Source organism: Pholis gunnellus (genome assembly GCF_910591455.1).
Source record: "Pholis gunnellus genome assembly, chromosome: 9".
NCBI classification, from domain to species: Eukaryota; Metazoa; Chordata; class Actinopteri; order Perciformes; family Pholidae; genus Pholis; species Pholis gunnellus.
The window spans coordinates 10,245,158-10,261,398 of NC_136535.1; the positions used below are offsets into that span (position 1 = coordinate 10,245,158).

Sequence of the window (16,241 nt, forward strand, 5' to 3'; positions counted from 1 at the left end):
GGTGTGAGGCCTTTCCTGTAATTACCACTTCATCAGTGAAGTAAAGGGAAAACAGAGGCCCCGGCAGATTCTTGTATGGATGGTAAACAGCTTGTCCCGTCTTGGCTGTGGTTGGCTTGGTAGACGTTGCTGCTGTCAGCCAGATAGACTGGCTGCCATATATGCATGCATTTATGTCTGAGTGCCCTACAGTACGTATTTCAAAAGAGAGGCTGTCTCATCAGCGAAAACGGTAATAAAAGAGCTGACAAACTGTACTTTGATTTGAACTCATTCTGTCAAACTTGAATATTTTAATGTGTAGCCTCAATTATTTATTTTAAACAATGGCAGGAAGAATATAGCTAATGAAATCTGAAGATCACTTTTTGCACAACATATGGAGTGTGTTCTCAGCTGTCGTTTTTTTAACATCCACATTTGTACCTTTCCCATTTAACCCCTAACTTGCTATGGCCAGTTATCTTGTACTGTAGTTCTAGTCACTGCTTAATAGTCTATTGGGCTGGTAAGGGTGTAAACAACTATGTTTCTCCTCTGATACACATGGTATTGGTATTCTCATTGCTTTCAATAAGAGGCTTCTCCAGGTAGGTAAAACAAGCCTAAAGGTTCACATCATCCTGTCCAGATGCACCTCCTTGAAAGCATGAACCTTGACCAACCGGTATGATTTATCAGAGCAGCAATGAACATGATCCTTCACCAGCTTCCTATTCGCAATAACAACTGTTTCACATGAAGACCATCACCAAACTGTTGGAGTGGATGCTAGAATAAATATTAAAGGGGATATATCATGAAAAACTCACTTTGTCAGTGCTTGTGCACATACATTTGGGTATCTGGAGTAAAATAAGACAACCCAGTTGTTTTTTCTGGTCTGCCTACATCAGAAAACATGTGATTCACCATCCATTCAGATTTGGCTCCCCTTATATGTCACATGCAGGCTCATTAGAATACATTTTTTCTCACAAGCCAATCAGAGCAGACGAGGCTTTTTTAGGAGGGCATAAAGGGACAGGTGCTGAAACGGAGCGTCTCAGACAGAGGGTGAATAGAGGTATATTTAGACTGACAGCACGAGATTTTAAGATTAAAGTCAGTAGACATAGTCTAGTAGAAACCCCAAAATATAAATATGAACCTGAAAAAAAATAAAATGAGATCACAAATGTGATACACTTTAAAAGCAGATAAAAACGGCCAGAATGGTACAAGGTCTAAGTGAACGGCATCAAAGTAACGGATGTCAGGACTAAAACAGAATACAAATAAAAGCATGTGGGTTCTTTTCTTCCCATTTCATATGTAATTTTATACGTCTCAGATCCAGATGTGGAAACCAGGGCAATTTGTATGTGAAACATTTGCTTGTAAAAACTGCTGAAGTGAAAGTGGCGTGAAAAAGCAGAAATAAAACATCAAGGAGCGGGAGGAGTGGTACCATTTGATTTTTAACCTCTGAAGACCTGTCCCAGCACTAGATGACCCTTTGACCCGACATATCCTCAGAATCCCAGATCCCTGTGCTTACCCTCCGGCCCACGCCTGTCAGAGCCCCATATTTATGAACCATGTCTGATCACAGTATCCACCTGTTTTTTCACTTATCTCTTGTAAAACGTTTCAATTCTTCTCATAATTCTTAGAGGTTTTGTTATTTCATGTGAATGTAAGAGGCACCCAAGGCCTCTGTCTCTAAGCACAATACCCCAAAAACATGAATATAGTGACTTGCTGTGCAGGAAAAAAAAAAAGTCACCACAAAACAGGCTTAGCTAAGGCATTATCTGACGCTGCCTTCTGTGGAAATATTTCTTATAGCTTATTTTTACTCATATAATGAAAGAATCAGGCGCTCTACGTTATGCACAAGACTGAGAGGAATATTCAGATACTGACCCCAGGGACCCTTATTCCATCTCCACCTTCTAATATTTCCCAGCCCACCGCACCTCTAACCGACCGACCACATCCTTGTTCCTGACTTAGTTGAGATTCTCAGCTTATCGTTACCTAATTTAGAAAAAATGCTCCTTGGATAGAGAGAACCGGGAAAGGTGTGATGAAGAACAGAGCTCAGAGGAGGGACAGTAAAAAATGATTGAATAAAACAAGAAAAAAAAGATTTTAGAAAGAAAGATTTGGACCCGATGTTCATAGGATCAATCCCAGATATCATACATTCCTTATACAGACGTGCAATAATTGTACATGCCTGTGAAGGTCTACTGGTTTGGGCTGTGTTTCTGATGACAGTGTGTCTGTGGTTACGACTGTCTGGACTGCATCGTGCCTCTGACCCAAACCACAGGATTTAGTCCACAGCTCATTAGCACTCATTCATTCCCTCCAACTCCACCAAGCTGCATGTCACTGTTGCCATCTATTGGATACATGAGTTCATATCCCTGCATGTGCAAATCCCATGGAAAATAATTCATGCTAGCTACAGCAAAAACTCATATTTACAGCAGTGGTGTTGGCACAGTTGCAAACACAAAGTAGAAACTTGCTCACAAGGAGGGCTCATCACTTCAGGCGAATTAACTCTAGACTTATCCATGCAGGAAAACATCATTTCAACTACACATTTATAAATAATGACAGTCTTTCAGGCTCTATTTTTGTCAGAGAAATGACAAAACATAGTCTACTTCTTAATTTACTTTTCTTGCAGTAATACTCAGGAAAAATATGCAGACATTAAACTCTATCCATGCAATAGCTCTGAATACCCGGCATATCTCAAACACATATGTGTCTTGTACTTAAACTGAATTCTAAGAAACAGCAAGTCATATTTCTGTGTCTTCTATTAGCGCCCAGTGCAGAGTAAATCAGCCGTAAATCCCATAATCTTCCTCATCCATCATAAGGATGAGCCTATGTCAGAGAGGAGAACCAAAACCACAGCAAACAGCTCCAGGCTGGCGGTCAACTTTGTGGACTTGCAAGCACAAGCTGGACCAAACTTCATCTTTATGCATGAATACTGTAAATATACCGAATCAATTATGCACATTGATGTCATTTGGAAAGAGGGTCAGTACATCGGCTTGCAGCAACACAATTAGCCCACTCCTGAGTTGTCTTTTTAACTTGTCAAGCAAATTGTTGTCAGAATTCAGAAGGAGAAGATGTGAAAAGCAGGGAGTAAAGTCACAGGCGTTAAGGAAAGGACTGCACATATCCAAGATCTGAGGACTCGAGGAGACAACTTGTCACTAAAAATAGAAAGTGATAATTTATTTATGTGCGCACGGTCACACAAAAATGCGTGCACAAATCCCCATCACTTGTATGTATTAGTCCTGCTGTGGGTTCATGTACCGGCCAGGGTTTGTGTGCGTGAGAGACAGTTGCCTCTGTGAACTATAAATGTGCACATCTTGCTCTGTCAGAGTGAGGAGCGTTGCCTTGAGCAGTCTTAGTAGGGATTCAGTCTCAGGTTGCAAATAATAGCTGGTGACATTATCACTTATATCAGCAGGCTTCCCTCATGCATATCACTGCGTTATTTGCGGGCTGCCAAATGGCACATTCAGTAGAAAGGAGACGAGAGACATAAACACATTTTTAAAGGTAACGTTTTCACATTTGAGTGGTTATTACCGATGAAGCATTTTTAGAAAACATTAACACGACCCTCTGCCACAAGAGAACAGGTTGTGGGTGATTCTATCATAACATGGGCTGTGATGCAATACAAACATGGATAACAATAAAAATAGGACACATTTAATGATGTTCAAATGCCTCCTACTCCATTCAGTGCTGTGTGTCGATGTTAACCGGAGCAGCATCTTCCAAAATAAATATATTCCACATAAATGTATGTACAGCTGAACACACTGCAAATTAAGAAAAACGAATGCATATAGACCAAATGAAGAAACATCTTCACCAATTAGACAACAGATTTAGAAAGAAATCTGTAAGAATGCATGATTCAGATACGATGATAATAAACAAAAGGCTAACGCAGGTTAACAGCAGATATCTGCAACAATATCACAATATTAAAAAGGATTTTTAAAGCAGATTTACTGACTTCATAATCCGGAGACGTCTACAACAAAGGATGCTTGTCCCAGCCGTGTGTTCCATCACTTTTATGTGTCTATAAAAGTGTTTCTATTTGCAAAGTTTTTCAAATTGATATTTTTGTGTGTAGTTAAGTTGCCGAATATGTTTTGTAATACAAAGCATGAGTTGTCAAATTGTTTCTTCATTTGCTTGTTGCTGCAGTGAGTTGAGCTCTCAGGGCCACCATGGAATGTATGCAGGGTTTACATTTATAGTTATAGTGAGGACTCCACTGCTGCATTTATAGACAACATTGATGAATGTGGAGAGAGACAACCAAAACAGGGAAGTTGTGGGCTAAAGATTCCACCTACTTAATGTACACGTAGCCATTTGATCCATTGTTACGATATAAATTTGATTATAGCTGCTTTAAATAAAGTTGAAAACACCTACAAGCTAAAGTTAGAAAACTGTGCTGTTTGATATGCGTTCCAGGATTCAGAGCCACTGCTGTGTTTCCGGTGGATGTTTACTGAGTGAAACATTGTAATGTCTCTTTTGCTGGTCCACGGAGAGGTGTTGGTTCAGGTAAAGGATAGCACAGAGTTAGAGCTTTACCAATAAAGCTGATTGACAGGGAGAAAGTACACCAGCCTTTTGTTGTAAGTACAGAGTCCCTGGTGCAAGAGAGTAGAGGTTGGGGTCAGAGTATAGAACGACTCTGAAATATGTGCCAAAGCTCAAGCTGTACGTAGTAAATTTAGCCAGAACAGTATTTCCCATATTTTATCAACAGCTAAAAATCAAACTTTTACTTTGTATAGTATATTCTATGGCGTGCACAACAAGCTTTTGCCGCAGTGCTTGCAGAAGTGGTGCGGGTTTTTGCAAAAGAATCCAGCTCATATCATGTTCAACTTGTAGTCTAACAGCACAATTTACTGCTTGTTGACTGGACAAACACTCAAAACACTTCCTACTCAGAGAACTACAGAAATCCAGATAGAATAATTTCAAATTGGAAAAACTGTCTCATTAATTAAAAATACTGTAGAATCCATGATTTTGTTTTGCAGCAAATGGTGCACCAATAACCCTAAATGTCCTCCCAGTACACTGTTTAGGGAAACTCATGAATAAGATGTGCTGAGTTAAACATTCTCAACAGTGAGCTGATAAGAAACTGGGATTTGAAACCAGTTTACAGGTTTAGAAATTGTATCCTCAAGTAGCTAAATATAACACCAAACACAAGACTTCCAGTGTCATTGCCATCAAAACCTGTAAACGATATCGCGTTTCATGCCACCCTGAGACCAGCTTGTGTCTCCTTGGGAAAGGCAAGTGCCCTGCTCCAGCTTGACTTAGTGCCTCTTCCATCCCATTCCAGTCATTTAATCTTGGAACGGTATCAAGATAGCGATCTCCCTTTAACCTCCACCGAGAGGACGGTTACAAAGGGACAAACTCCCCACTTCATCACTCAGCGTCAAGCAGTGGTGGCATGCCAAACAATCCCATTAGCCTATAGCCAGAAGCCTGAGGACAGAAGCCATGTCCTGGATCAACCGCAGCTCTTTGCTCAATTTGAACATCCTCTCTCCTCTCAACATCCATGCACTCATGTGTCAGCATATTTAATGAACTCTCTCAGAGCTACACTCGGCTTTTACTCGGAGGAAATAGGCAGTTCCATAGCTCTGAGTAGCTTTTTACAACTCAACACTGATCAATTAATGACTACGAATGAGACCCTGAGAGATATTCATGCAGGAATATTAGAGTGATGCTGAGAGCAAGAGGAGAGCAGGGAGAGGGATAATAAACGAGGAATTGCAACTCGCAGCAAATCCAACAGCAGAGAGGCACTTCCACATTCACGCACATATTGATACCTCTCAAAGCTGGCAACACATGCCAAGGTCGTTGGCCTCTTATAGACGATGTATTTCACTCTCAAATCCAGGTGCCTGTCGCAGAGAAATGAGCGGAGACTCAAAACGGCAACCTGAGTAATCAAAGTGGCACACAAACGTGTAGTGCTCTGAATGAAAAAGAACAGTGAAAGAAAAAGACAACAGGTTTGACCCTGTTGGTCCTTTGACAGGGGAAGAGGAAGATGGAAAGGAAGCGAAGAAGAAGAAAAGTGAATAAAGTGTAGCAGAGGGAGGAGGAGTTACTCACGGCTCCTGTCACCTTTCCACCTCCAGCTTCCCTTGTTCTTCCCCGAGCCGTCCCCAGGTACACAGACTCCACTCAGCACCTCCGCCAGCACCACCAGCAGCAGCAGGGGCGTCCGCCCGCCGGCCATGCCTGCCTCTGACACCTGCATTGGGGCTACGGCAGAGAGTCGAGGGCCATGGGGAATGCTATCCCACAGACATATCTCCCACAGCTGTATGGATGGATCCAAAACAACAACAGCACGTCCTCCTCCTCCTCCTCCTCCACTTCCCGTGGAGCGTTAGCCCTGGGCTGCAACACTGACGCCCCAGAGGGGTCAAACTCCCACCGCAGATACGCCTCTTCCTCTTCTTCCTCCTCTTCCTGGGGGATTGGAATGATCCCCCCTGAAGGCAATAGCCTCAGAGACCAGAATGGGCAGACAAGAAAAGTAAGCCCGGATTTCTGGAGCTTCGCTCTGAAATATTGATCTGGTCTGTTTCCTCTCTCTGCACTCTTCCTCTTTTTCAGCCCCTCTTGGAATTAGGGAGGTATATATTGCATCCCTGGTCAAAGCCCCTTCCTGAGCTCAGTAGCAACAGCTCCCATGAGCAGAGATAGCACAGGAAGAAGCAAATTGTTTTCCCTCTTGCTGAGCAGAACCACTTCGGGTCACAGTGCGGACCGGTGACACTCACGGCGACACATCACTGATCCACCGGCAGCCAACTCTCAAGTCACTCGTAACAGGCGGTGAGTGGGTGAGTGAGTGTCCAGGAGAGTGTGTCAATTCATGTGCGTCCTCCCCCTCTCTCTACGTCCATCTACCACTCGTCCCAGAACACATGAGCCAGTGTTGATATGAAAATAAGGAATAAATCACAGAGATAGTTCACCACAGAGCAGCCTTGACTTAGTCAACAGAGCGCCTGAGAGAGAGAGAGGGGGAAGAGAGAGAGAGTATATCTAGCAAAGGAGGGAGGGAGGGAGGGCGATATGGAGGAGAGAGACTGAGTGAGACGAGCATGGAGGGTGTGAATGGCAATTTCTCAAGTGCAATTGCTCTTGCGCTTTTTGCGCGCCCATGATGCTCGTTCATGAGTGTATTTTCACAGTGGATACCCGCACAGCCTGACTGAGCGCCAACCTGTGCAAATAGGCGTGTGTGTGTGAGTGTGTGTGTGTGTGTGTGCCACTACTGAAGTGGATTTACTGTGATCTAATGCTTTCCCAGATTTAAAACACACAAGAAATGCCCAACCAAACGACCTGCCCAACATGCACCTGTATAGACAAGTGCGGAGACCAGTTTGACTGGGTGTTTGTGTGCACGTGACGGTAAATCTTTAATTGCTGCAAATGAATACCTGCAACACAGTTTAGAAACAATGTCTGAACGACGTCAGCTTTACAGTTGAACGGTTACACTGCAATATATGCATGACCTACAATGGTGTCTCTAAGTCTTTGAGCTGACAAAGGTATCACTTGTTCATCAGCGTGAAACATTTGAGGAAACCTGGTGAATTATTTATATGGTGTTTTTTTTGCACTGTAGGTTTGAAATGAGCACGTGTGTCCTTGTATTGGCTTCATGCCATTAGGTTGGATTAAAAGTATGAGTCAGTTTATACAACTTTTATTCTCTATGGAATAAATGAATCACATTCCAGATGCTTAATCTGTAAAACAAATTCATAACTTGCAAAACCTTTTTCAGGAAAAACAAAAACAATTCTATAAACATTTTATAATATAGCCTAAAATGTACAGTGTAATTGTGTTGTATGAATTAGGGACCACGGACATACTTACCAGTTCCTACTAAATGCAGGTACAGAGGAAGAAAACAAGAGTTTGGGGAGCAAGGGAGGAACAACTGGCCATATAAGAGGATATGAGAAATAAATGATATACTATTAATTATCATTTTTTGTAAATACTGGGTGCATCACTGGGAAACAAAACAGTTAAATACCCCCCACAGTTTTGTAGAATATTATAACTGTGCATAATGACTTAATTTTTCCCAAACCTTAGTTTTGTATTCCAGCACTGCACCCTGTAAGTAACATAAAGTAACTTAAAAGTACAATTTATTGCTTCTTTCCTCCAAAATTCCCAATTGTCACTCCCTAGTTCTTGTCCAGTTTTTAAGTACTTTAATGGTACCTGATTTATCCAACCAAACTGCACTGTAAATCGCGGGCTGTATTAAAAAGTGTCAACAAAAATGAAAAAAATAAATTCTATAATAATAAATTCTCCCACAAATTACCACATCTTTTGGTCATTAAAGTGTCTTTACACACACACACACACACACACACACACACACACACACACACACACACACACACACACACACACACACACACACACACACACACACACACACACAGCAAAGACTATTTTTGTAAAAAAAACAGCTCAGCAAGTCTTGGTTTTGAGTTACATCGCTCGTTTCCTCCGCCTGCGCGGGCTGTCAGGAGGCAGGTGAGTGCATGTTAACGTGGGAAACTGGAGGTGTCAGCAGCACCTCCCACCCCCCCAATGTCTCTCTCATATGCCCTTCATTACCGTTGTGTAAAATGCCATTACCAAATGCAGGCTGCTCCTAAGCAAACACAATGCAATCCACATAAATGGGGATTTACAGTGAGAAGTCAGTGCGAGAAGGAAGAAAACATAAATCTGTAAGCTGACTTATTTGCTGAACGCTTCACGTCACAATTAAGCTATTATAAAATAAAGAATGTGAGTCTACATGTGCTGTTCACAAATGAGATCACCTGAAGTTCCTATTTTGTTAAATGGTGTGGACAATGCCCTACAAAAGTGTCATGTAATCCTGACGTAGTGGCCCTTAAGGACCATGCTCCTGGAGATGTAATTAATCGTGTTACATTAGCCACTGATGAAAGTCTGATTAAAACAGCTCTCTAATGATTAGGCCTCTGGAATAATTACCACTGTAGTGAGGACGGGCCACTTCAACCCCTCGGGACGCCAATCCAACATTCCCACTACCTGCTAAATTTCACTGCTAAAGCCAACTAGAGATTCGGACAATGCAATGCAGATTCTATGCAGGGAGAATAAACAGCTTGGTGAGCTGCAGAGGCAGCATTTACAAACTGTCGACAGGTAGCCTAACGTGTTTTTCAGGTGTTTTGTTGTTAATATGCAGCCTGAGAAGGAGATTAGCTTGGTGTTTACTCAAAGCCAAAGAGTATTACACAGATGGATTTCTTGGTCAGGTTACAGAGAATGGATACACTCATAAAAGAGTATTACGTCATCTCTCAGCACAGTTATTATAGACTTAAGTACGCATCTTTTGTTTTGTGCACTGAAAGAGAAGAGAGGCAAGCATCAACATGTGATGCTGATGCCACTAAGAAACTGTCATATTATGTTATTTGATTCCAGCTGAACTGCACCCATGTGAAATTATAACATATACTAACATTTATTATCACTATAACATTCAAATTGCTCCCATTCATATATTTATCAAACCGTGTTGCTAACATGCAACACATCTGCTGTAATATTCATCCATTCAGTCGCTGTATATTAGACTTAAATGTCATTTTAATATGCATAAACAATATATTCCAAATTATTTTTTTTGTCTGACGTGTGTGTGTGTGTGTGTAACATAATATAATGTAACTTCTGTTTGCAAAAAACACACTACAGCTGTGTGGGCACTTAATTAAACACAGTGCACAAATACAGCTCATTTATACTATATAACAAAGGACTTAAACTTACTCACATAAGCACACATGGTGGCAAACTCTGGCAGTTCTGCTAATCAACATAACAATTATATTACGATAAAAAGTGCTGCCAAGCCGCATCTAGTTTCAACCAGAGGTCATTTTAACCACCCATCTAGAGGGCAGTAATGTCAGTACAATATATCTGAGAAACATTTTCTCATTTAGCTGATTCATCTGATACTGATCCTCTTCAAAAAGAAATGTTGCACGACAGAAAGCAGCCTTTTCTATCGGCACCGTGACTCCTGCTGATCACTGTTGATCTCCGGCGCCACCCTGGACTTGTTTATCTACTGCATCGAGCAGAATTCACAGGTGCTGCACACATCCTGTCAGTAGTGGAGCCCCACAGGGTCAAACCTCTGCCTTATCTTGTCATCCTCTACACGCTCCGCGTCGTCTTTGGATTTGTATGCTGATAGCTAAAAGTAATACATGTAAACTGCTCCGCACTGAGCCTCAACCATATTGTGTCTCAAAAACTGCCTTCAGGGGACGAAAGCAAGGATGAGGCAAGTTGGGAACCAGGTCCAACACTGCCCAGTGACCTACTCCCCCCTTTTTATTTATTTTTTTGTTGATAAGAACATTTCTTCTCCATCTCCGTCGCAAGTCTCGGTGTTAGGTTTGATTCACAATTAACCTTTGTGAACTACAACAAAAACCTTTTAAAACCTCTTTCCTCAACAACTTTGCCAGACTCGACCCCCTAAACCTAGAGTTGCAGGGGAGACAGTCCTCAATGCTAAACTATTGTAACTCACTCCTCACTGGGATCAGTCGGCAGAGACTTCAATAAATTCAGTGAAACACCACTAAACAGAGAGTAAAAGCACTATCGCACCACAACCTTTGTGTTCCAGCTACAGACTTGCTGCTCCCTGCTTGAAGGAAGTGCTAACCCTTGCAATCCCCATGACCTCAGATTAAATGACTGCCCTCAGGACTAAGCATGATAAAATGCTTATGGTTAGAAAAGTATCCAAATGATAAGCTGCGTGTTCTGGCTGAACATTGCTGGCTTATGGTGTTAAATAGCTTCAGGAGCTGAAGGAAGAAACACACATAGATGCATCGTCGCTAAAAGCCAAGAGAGATTCTCTGTGACCTTGTGCATTAAAATGATTTAATAACCGACGCCCTGCTGTATGTAATAACCTCTGGTCAAGGTGGTGGCTTCTTTCTTTCAATCCCCTTCTTTATAAATGTCATTTTAACAATATCACTCTCTTGAGTTTAATATTTATTATTTTTGTCAAGCGGAAAGCTGGCACAGAGAGAATGTAATTGAGGCTTATTGTATTGCCGTGTTTCAGAGCATGCTTCTCTCACAGCTCAGCCTCATATTATAGCCTCTCAAAAATGAGCTGCCCCCCTTTCATATTTTATTCCTCTCTCCCCTCACGTCAGTGTGGTGTTTATGAGACTCACATTCTGGCCAACGTGATGTGACAGCAGGGTTGATGGGTGGTACAAAGGCACCCAGCAGGGATGAACAGGCGACACTAGTACACAGCTTGGAGCACAGCAAGAGATTCGGGGGGGGGGGGGGGGGGGGGGGCTGGCACCCAGGCACCCACTTTCTGCCACTAATAGATGCACTCACACAAAAAGCTGGCCCATGGGAAGACGAACGACAGTTGAGTCAGAAATTTCTTTTTGAAAAGTTGAAGATTTGACTTTTTTTGGACTTGACACAAAGAGAGAACGTTCCTTGATCTGAACATCTAGCCCTGCGACACACCGCATCTTATCCTCTGACAAAACAAATCATCGATGCATCATTTTCTGTTGAAAGTGGTATTAAACTTAGAATCATAGCTGTTAATCTGTTGCAGCAACTCTTCTTTTAATTTGTCTCTACTGTTGGATATAACAGCATTATTATACTATTAGCTGTTTCCTCCTGTTTCTAGTCACTATGCTAAGCTAAGCTAATAAACTGAAGGCTGCTGTGTAATATTTAACAGACAGAGGGGTATTAATCTTCTCACCCAACTCACTGCAAGAAAGTGAATAAGCGTATTTCCAGAAGCGTCCAGCTGTTTCTGTTGGTCAGTAGCACCCATAGCTCTCCACATTTTCCAGCTCTATCATAAACTGAATATGTATTGGTTGTATAAAGCTTGTAGGAGCTGCTAATTTGTTACAATTTAACATTGAATGGCAGACTGAGTAGGATTTATCCGTTGCAGGTTTGTTAACGCATTAAAAGTTGACCCCGGCTCAACGAGACTAGACAGCAAGTTTCGCAATCTCCATTCTTTAGCGGAGCTTCTGACTCGGACGATACTGATGACAGTGTAAGGGTGAAATAGATCCTCTGGGGGAGGAAGAGGAAGAGGAGTGACAGGTGGAGGCAGAGGCAGCAACACGGCAAAATGAAAAGAAAGGAGAAAATGTGGGCAGAGGGCAGGGTCTCTCTACGGACCCCTCCACACACTTCTAGTAAGAGATGAAAGAGAGGGATTCTTTTTGGATGAAGTTTTTTAGGAAATTCTACTCATTGTTCCTTTAACTCTGCAAACGCCTTAAATGAAGTGGGGTAAAACTTTGCTTTTGTAACTTCCTAATACAATAACTTACAGAATGTCTTTTTCAGTGCATTCCATTAGAATTTTAATTGCATTGCTTTGGAGGGAGGCAGATGGAGCATAAATCAAACATTGGGACTCTGGCAATACAGTGACACTGTGTGATGACAGATTTCTTTTTTTTTCTCTCTTTTTTTTTCTTTTTTCAACCTGCATACTAGAGTACCAAGCGATTCATACTTCATCACTGTCTCAACCTCCAGAATGCAAAGAGAAACGAGGATCCACCCACATTCATAGAGATGGGGCGTGGACCCGAGCTAAGAGTTACTGCATGGCACGCCGCTCTGTGACATCTAATCTACAGGTTGTAAATACAGTTCAGCACGGGATCTGTGGGGGGGGGGGGGGGGGGGGGTGGGGGGGTGGCGGGAGCAGTAATACAGTTCAGTTCTTGGAAACACATCTCAATGCATCTGCTGCAGAGCCCCTGCTGCTTGTGAATGAGCTATATGTCCGGCATGATGAACAGGACCACGCCCAGCATTCCTTGCATGGCCAGGTTACGACGGTCCTCTCAATCAAAACCGCCGTTCCACCCACACCTCCAGCCTGCTATCTGTCTTCTCCAACACACACACACACACACACACACACACACTATCCCCCTGCGACGCCACTCTCCAATCAATGAGAAGTCACAGGAGGAACCTGGCTGAAGGTTAACATGTGCAGGGAAAAGCACATGTGATCACTTAGAAAGACATGGAGGCAAAGAAACACCTTGTAGGCATTTTGCGCCATAGCTGCATGTTTCCAGTCTCAATAAGAGAACGGCTTTAATCTGAAACGTGTCATTTGTTTATGTTCATACTTCCCATGTTCCCTCACACGTCATACAGTAAATGTGCATTGGAAGATCATGACTTATAACATAAACATTGAAGAGAAAGATAGAATGACCCAATAGAGCAGATTGTTTGCTTTACATCTTCTAGTTTTATGATACCGAGCTGCTGCACTAATGCTGAAGCATTTGCTCGTTTATAGAGACTTACAGGGCTAATGTCATTTATCTCCCCACCCTCCACAGCCAAAGTTCTGGTTTCATTCCCTGTCGTCAGCGGTCTCACCTTGCAGTGAGATTCCGGTGTGCAGCACAATCGTCCAGATCGCACAACACACTGTGATTTACAGCTGCTGTTGCTGCAAGGCCATCTGGACCATAACCACTCCTGAATTCCCAGCATTAAACTCTACAGCTCTCTCCCCTTCTCTCTATCTCTCGTACTCTCTTGCTGTATGTCTGCAATTCCAAAACTCTCTTCTTGGATCTTCTTTGCACACGTGTACATGTGTTCTATCTAGAACGAATAATGTTCACTTTATCTGTGTTATCGAAGTGCAACAGGATTCAAATGTATAAAAAGTATTTTTTATTGTTAATACTTGATTAAAATTGTATAATTTCTCAGAAAAAAATGAAAGTGAAGAAGATAAATGATATTCAAACAGTCTTCATAAAATGTGGCACAAATAATAGGTGTTAGTAACTAAATCTAAAAATAAAATGGCTTCATGTTCCTCACTTTTCCCATTTGTACTAAATACAATATATGCTTGAAACATAGAATAGAAAGTAACTGAACATATTCAGATTGATTACTTCTTGCATAATGCATGGCCAGTACAATTTAATCTCTCCGTCTCTCCTGTAAATATACTCGCACAGGTTCACACTCACAGCAAGGGAAACTTTGCTCATCCTTTTTCAACATAGTGCTTTTCCTTGCACAAAAACAAATAAAAAAAAAGCTGCCAGGGGCACTTAAGCTGTAAATTATGTTTAATATGTGTGCGTTATCAGTGCAGTGGAGTCCCCCTTTAGTGAGCTTGCACTAAAGACACCTGCACTTTCCACAGTGTGTCGAGTCTTTCGCAGAGTCCACACAAAATCTGTGGCAACACACCAGACACAATTACTGGCGTTGGCTTTCCCCCAAGTACACAGGTGATAATCACATAACCCTCAGTGTAAATGTGCCTCATTTATGGTTATGAGAGTGTCATAACCGTGGATCTGCATCTTTTAATGCTCCACGCCCCTGATTCAATGTGTCTCTAAAGAGCCTTCTGCTGCAGTTTGTGTTCACTGGAGTGCGTGACGAGAACCAGGTGAGGCATCTGGCTTCATACAAAAGGTGTTACCATTAAGAGCAGAGCCCTACAAGCTTCAAAAAGAGCAGCCAAATACGCAGCAGATGTAAGGAGGGTGCTGTTGAGGTCAGCCGCTGTAATTTGATGATCACCCAGCAGGGGGCAGTGTTGGATTCAGTCAATATTAAGGTGAGCCACATCAGCCACTGATTCCACCCTAGGGAGGTCAGGGTTTGGGTGTAGAAGTGACACCTGGCAGCTGGGTCCTGAATTTAGACCCTTAAAGATGAGATCTGTCAATCAGCCGCTCTCTATCTACAAGATCACTGAAACCATCGATTGATTGGAATGAATTATTTAGAGATCATGTACACAACCCTCTGTCCTCTAAGAACGGCACGCACTTTTCCGGGTCGGTCAGGTGAAGGAGAGGAGCATGTGAGTCACACTGAAGAGTGATTTGATTGGTTGTAAGTAACCCAATGACAGTTACATGCAGCACACAATACAGAACACAAACGTAATCGACACAAACATGCTAACTGCTTTATTTCTCTTAAGAAGTCTGACACACGAGTCAGCTAAATAAATCAAATAAAAGTTTGTGAAGGTGTGCATCTTTTTTTCTGCTTACGGAGAGCTTTGGATAAACAGGCACACTGAGATACTTTTAAGAGGCCAGGAGAGGTGCTTTTACTTTTATGATTACAATTATTTATTTCTGGCCTTCAATTTATTTCTGTGAAAACCTCAGGAGAGTGAGTGTATGCAGATCATGCACACATACACACACACACATGTGCACTATTTCACGGGTGTGTGTGTAGGCGTGTGTGTTTAAGAGTGTCTTTCCTATTAAATTTTGCGTTGCACAGAGGGACACTTCAAATAAAACTGCATCCCACTATCTTTTGTGCTGCAGGTAAGATATTGCATACGCTCGAAAAAAAATCTCCAAAGGGCAGCAAAAGTTGTCCACATAAAACTTTTATGTCATAAATTTGTAAGGGAATTCACTCACGCATAAATTGGAAAATATTGAAGCTATTTTTATACGGAAATCAAACTTTACTACCTGCTGTTGTGTGAGGCAGAAGATAATAATAGAGGAAGGATATGTGAAATACGTCCTCTGGCCAGGAGGTGGCACTCTCTTACAGCAAACAAACCTAAACCTTGAACCAGGAGCTGAGACCCACTGACTGGTTCTATTAAGCTTGTGTGCATGTTCCAACCTCATACTGTGTCTGCTGTTGATTCAAGTTCAAATTGAAACTGATTTCAACCTTTTCGTTTACAACAGAGTCAAGAAGAAACCATGTGGCTAAAAATCGACAGCATCGATGAAAAGAACACAGATCACGGGAAAAAGAGAAGAAATCAAAGTTGCATTTGGATTAATAACACAAAGATTCATGAATGCAACTGTCCGGGTATTGATGTCAGGCTACGGGAAGCATATTATTTGATCAAATTCATGTGCTTTTGTCTTTGCCAAGTTTGAGGTTTGAATGTTTGAATGTTCCATTGTGTCCATCACAAAACGCTTTAGTTCCAG

At 42.0% G+C, this 16,241-nt stretch overlaps 1 protein-coding gene across 1 annotated transcript in view; it reads right to left on the minus strand.

Annotated features, from left to right (window-relative positions):
• Nucleotides 1-6,370, minus strand: part of robo1 (roundabout, axon guidance receptor, homolog 1) — a gene marked incomplete at its 5' end in the record, with an annotated part of 156,036 nt that extends 149,666 nt beyond the window's left edge. The window contains one exon of the mRNA XM_079166405.1: nt 6,223-6,370. Within this exon, the coding sequence (XP_079022531.1) occupies nt 6,223-6,370 (148 nt within the window). The remainder of the gene's footprint in view (nt 1-6,222) is intronic.
• Between the last annotated feature and the right edge of the window lie 9,871 nt (nt 6,371-16,241).